The sequence below is a fragment of the Eucalyptus grandis genome, chromosome 9 (assembly GCF_016545825.1).
Source record: "Eucalyptus grandis isolate ANBG69807.140 chromosome 9, ASM1654582v1, whole genome shotgun sequence".
NCBI lineage: Eukaryota > Viridiplantae > Streptophyta > Magnoliopsida > Myrtales > Myrtaceae > Eucalyptus > Eucalyptus grandis.
The window spans coordinates 5,036,077-5,040,532 of record NC_052620.1 but is presented as its reverse complement, the minus strand read 5'-3'; the positions used below and the strand labels follow the sequence as shown (position 1 = coordinate 5,040,532).

Here is a 4,456-nt window from a genome sequence, read left to right as displayed (position 1 = left end):
TCTCCAATTAGGATTGTATCACATGTATTTATATAAATGTCTAATTACAGTTTGGATACAGATAGACACATAATTATAAAAAGACTGCATGTTACATATAAATTACACATTAATAGTTAATGCACCTAAAGTGCTCTTTGATTAGTTTACGTAACCATGTAGGGATAGCTTGTGCCTATTGTTGTGTTTCGTGTCTTGATTTTAGCCAAACTTGGAAAGATTTGACCTAAATCTAATCCTTATGATGCAATTGATCATCAAGTGAAGATATTTATAATGATTAGAAAAATAAGAAAAACGAGGGCAGCCATGAGACGAATAATACTATGAACTTTTGTGCTATGCATTGAAATAAACTTACACCATCGACTATTAAACAAAAGAGAAGACTGCGGAACGTTTGCAACTCCGTAACTAGATGGAGCTTTCGGAATCACATGAAGGCAATGAGGAGACACTAGGAAGCTTCCCACAATCATAGTCTGTAATGCCATTCACTACTCTAGCCAAGAGAAACCCATATAATACATATCTTAGGAACCTCATTAATCGACTAGAACCATCTTGTTGCAACCATCCCGACAAGTACGATGCTGTTACCAGTGTCGCCGCCCTTAATCTCCTCTCCTTTGCATACCTCCCTATAGCAACTCCGACACATTGGCTCACCAGTTTGCCGTGCTTGGAAAATGAGTCCCCAAGGTGCCTCCCCAATACCACCGCATCCTCGAGTGCCAAACATCCACCCTGGCCCAATTCGGGAGTCATCGGGTGCATAGCGTCTCCAGCCACCGTGACGTTTGATCGGGCTAGGTTTCCGAATAGGATGTCCCAAGGATATCGGAACATCAGCGGGGCCCATGTCAAACTCGAAAGATCGGAGTGCTTGACGATATCGAGGTACACAGGTGGGAAGTCCTTTGCCAGATCTTCCATCACCTCCCTTTGTGTCATTTCTGGATCTGCTTCTTTTTCCACACCTTTATGAATTGAAACATTAGGGATTGAGGAGGATTAGTAAGCTATTATTGAAGTAGCCATGGTAATTAGGAATCTTAGCAGAAGATAAACTGTAATATATATGATACCTTTAGGAGGACACATCGCCCCAAAATACCAGTAGACTTCCTTATCATTGAGAGTAAAAAAAGCTGCCCTCTTACCCACATCCAAAAATTGTTGAATTGCGTGGCTGTGGTCAAAACCGTGACCCTTTGGGAATACGGACAGCCCACGCACTGCCGATCGGCCTGAATAGACTGGCGGGCGAAGTCCAAGCCAACGGGCCACAATAGAATGTATACCATCGCATCCTATAACAACCTACACATACAGTAATTACAGTGTGGATAAGTTAAAGTTGATAAGTTATCTCATCATATTTAAATTCAAAAGAAAGTTCTCGAGAACTGTAGGTAACCTTAGACTTTATGATGGTCCCATTATCGAGTGTGACAATACAAATGGACAAACCGTGTTCTACTTGGGTTTCCATGGAAGTTATCCTGGAAGAGAATCGAATGCTATTTGGAGGAAGCTCCTCTGCCAGAACTTCCAACAAAACTTTTCGGTGGACCGCTCTTGGTAGGGCTCCATTCCTACTCAATCCAAATGGCATGATTTTCTATACTTGGAATATGAAATGAATTGCATAAAATAACAACATTTCTTGCGAGTAGGGGAAAAAAAGCAGCTAAACTATAAGATAAACAGGATAAGAAAATAAATCGGATATTGAATTTACGTGACTCGGTTAGTGAGACCTACTCCACACAAAAAAAAAAAAAAAAAAAAAAAACGGCACAAGATCTACTAACAGAAATTACAATTACAATTGAGTCATTTAAACACACTCGTTATTTTCTCAATGGGGATTGCTCTTCACAAAAGAGACCCCTTCTCATATAGAAAAGAACTAGATCCAGAATAGGAAATTTATTGTAGGATTTTACTTAATCTAGGAAACCAAGTTGGATCAATGTCTTTTAATGGCTCTTAAATTCAAGATATATTTTCAACAACATATGATAAATTATCCAATTTTCTAACAAAAGGAGTATTATATCATCAAAATCTATTATTGATGATCTTCTTAAAAGATGAGCTGTCAATGGTATACAGTCATTGGTATCATTTTGTGCAAAATAAAACATATAGTAATTGATTACAAGAAATTAATCGATCTAAAGCGTTAAACGGAAAATTATCAAAACAGAGATGATGGAAAGGTAGGTAAAATATATTAGAGGAAATTTGATATTCACCTGCTATTTGGAAGAAAATGCACCTTTTGAATGTTTTAGTCTTGACATCAGTCATGTATCCACTGAACACAAGTACAAAAAAATCAGAATATTAATAACTGAAATTATATTTTCTTATCATTGAGAAATTGTAGGATAGATCAAGGTCCAGCGTCCTAGATCTTTAATTATAAAATAACCGATTTAAGAAGCTCCCAAAACAGCAAATCCTAAAATCAATTTAAGAAAGTACAAAACCAATGTAGAGCTTATCTTTCTACTCAGTATGTCTTGCTTGAAAAGCCTATTGTTCTTTCTCACTGATTTTGCACTTTTTACCTTCATTTGATGAATATCTTATTAGTTATTTTACTCTAAGCTTTAATCCCATTAGCAACCTCAATCGGTAAATTTCACGGTGCAGTTTACGACCAGCAATGATCTCAATTTTCATGATTTTTTCCCCGTAGAAGGTGCGTTATAACCACTTTTTGACCAATTTTTTAATACCTAACGAACATCATTTGCAAATAACTAAAAAAAAAAATAATAATTCCATTAAATTATTGAAATGAAAGTTCATGAACTCGATTGCATCGTACCAAGGTCTAGTGACTGTGATTGAAATTGCTTTGGATTTTTTAACAACTTTTCACTATAAATGTGATTTACTTAAAGTTGATTTTACCCCCAACGTGGAAGCGTGAGATTAGGAGTATTGAACTTCTTCTAAAAGATGGCTACACTAATTCAGCATCCATCAAATTCGAGTGGTGTCATCTTTAATAGCAGAAAAATCACTCATTTAAACTCTTGATCTATACATGATTGTTGAAGTAAAGATTGGACCGGGTTTGTTCCCGTATCAAATTTGATGGATGCTGACAAGGAGCGAACAAGGAGCTTACCTTTCGAAAGGAGCGTAAAGGGCTGCGAGCTTGTCCGAAACCCCGAGCGTGTCGAGCGCAACCCACGCATTAGCGAAGAGAGCCAGAGCCGCGCCAGTCGTTCGAAGCTCCTTTGATCTCTCAAGGATGAGGGCTCGGACACCGACCTTCTTAAGGGCCACTGCGGTTGCCAGACCCGCGATGCCGGCACCCACTATCACCACCTCCTCCATATACGGTCGTCTTCTACTTCGAGTTTGTGAGTGTGTGCGCAACTGTTTTCTGCTCTGAATTGGGATGAGGAGTCTCTTATCGTGTGGTCGCTATTTTATAGTGGCAAAGTTGTTTGTCTTTTGATAGCTATGTACCTGCTTACGCTACTGGAGCATTATTGAATGAAAATTACAGCTGCAGAATGGAGGGCAATAATTGAACGCAACGTGAGCTATTCCAAGAAAAGAGCAAAATTTGAGGACCGCTCGTTAAAATAAACTGACTTTTCAAATTTCAGTTTTTATTTCAAAAAGAGTGAAATTAAAATTTCCAACCCGGATATAGATTTTACAAGTTCAATTGCTTTTCCAAATTCACTTCGGTTCTTTTCTTTATTTTGCTAAGCTCTCGCTCTTGTAAGGGGGATTTGAACTTGCATTGTTGGGTTTAGCTATGTGATATCCATAAGTTTAAATTGTGCTCCTTTTTAAGCTGTACATTGTCTGATAGACAATTCAAGGGACTTCGATTTTTTCACATTAAGGAGCCTTTCTTGAGAGGACTGGCTTTCATTTAACAGACTTTTACTGACAAATAGTACTTTAGTTACTTTAGTTGCAACATCTTTTTTAGGTGAAAATTCCAGCAATAGGCAACCCTGGGGAAGGCATCGTGAGGATCAAGCCTGGGGTGTTCCCGAATGGTTACATGACCCCTAGAGGTTTATCATTACCCCATTTTACTGTTGAGATTGACTCCGATAACAGGGATAGTTTAAGGACCTGTCCAGGTCCCTAGTTACTTTAGTTGCAGCACTTTTTAGGTGAAAATTCCAGCAACAATGTCCGTGTTTGCATCAAATGCACAGATTGACTAAACGTCCTATGTTGACCGTTCTTTACGATTGACTAAAAGTCCTCTGTCACAGTTGCTATTCACCAGAATGAATTCAAAAAGGATTATTTTGAATTAAGGTGAGCTATTTCCATCCCGTATACAAATAAATTCACTCCGTTTCTTCCCGAAAACAAATCCTCTTCAATGGTCTCTATATTTTCACAGTTTCATTTAACTTAATTATCTTCCTTTTATGGTTTTCCGTCAAAGTCAAAC

General features: G+C 38.0%; 1 protein-coding gene across 1 annotated transcript; it reads right to left on the bottom strand.

Annotated features, from left to right (window-relative positions):
• Positions 1-312: 312 nt before the first annotated feature.
• On the bottom strand, positions 313-3,439 carry LOC104418167 (monooxygenase 2). Its single transcript, XM_010029419.3, has 5 exons — positions 3,152-3,439; positions 2,265-2,326; positions 1,421-1,598; positions 1,089-1,323; positions 313-980 (listed from the first exon to the last, which is right to left on the bottom strand). Exons 3-5 carry the CDS (start codon positions 1,493-1,495, stop codon positions 415-417), a joined length of 876 nt encoding a protein of 291 aa, XP_010027721.2. The 5' UTR covers positions 1,496-1,598; positions 2,265-2,326; positions 3,152-3,439; the 3' UTR covers positions 313-414.
• Positions 3,440-4,456: the final 1,017 nt, after the last annotated feature.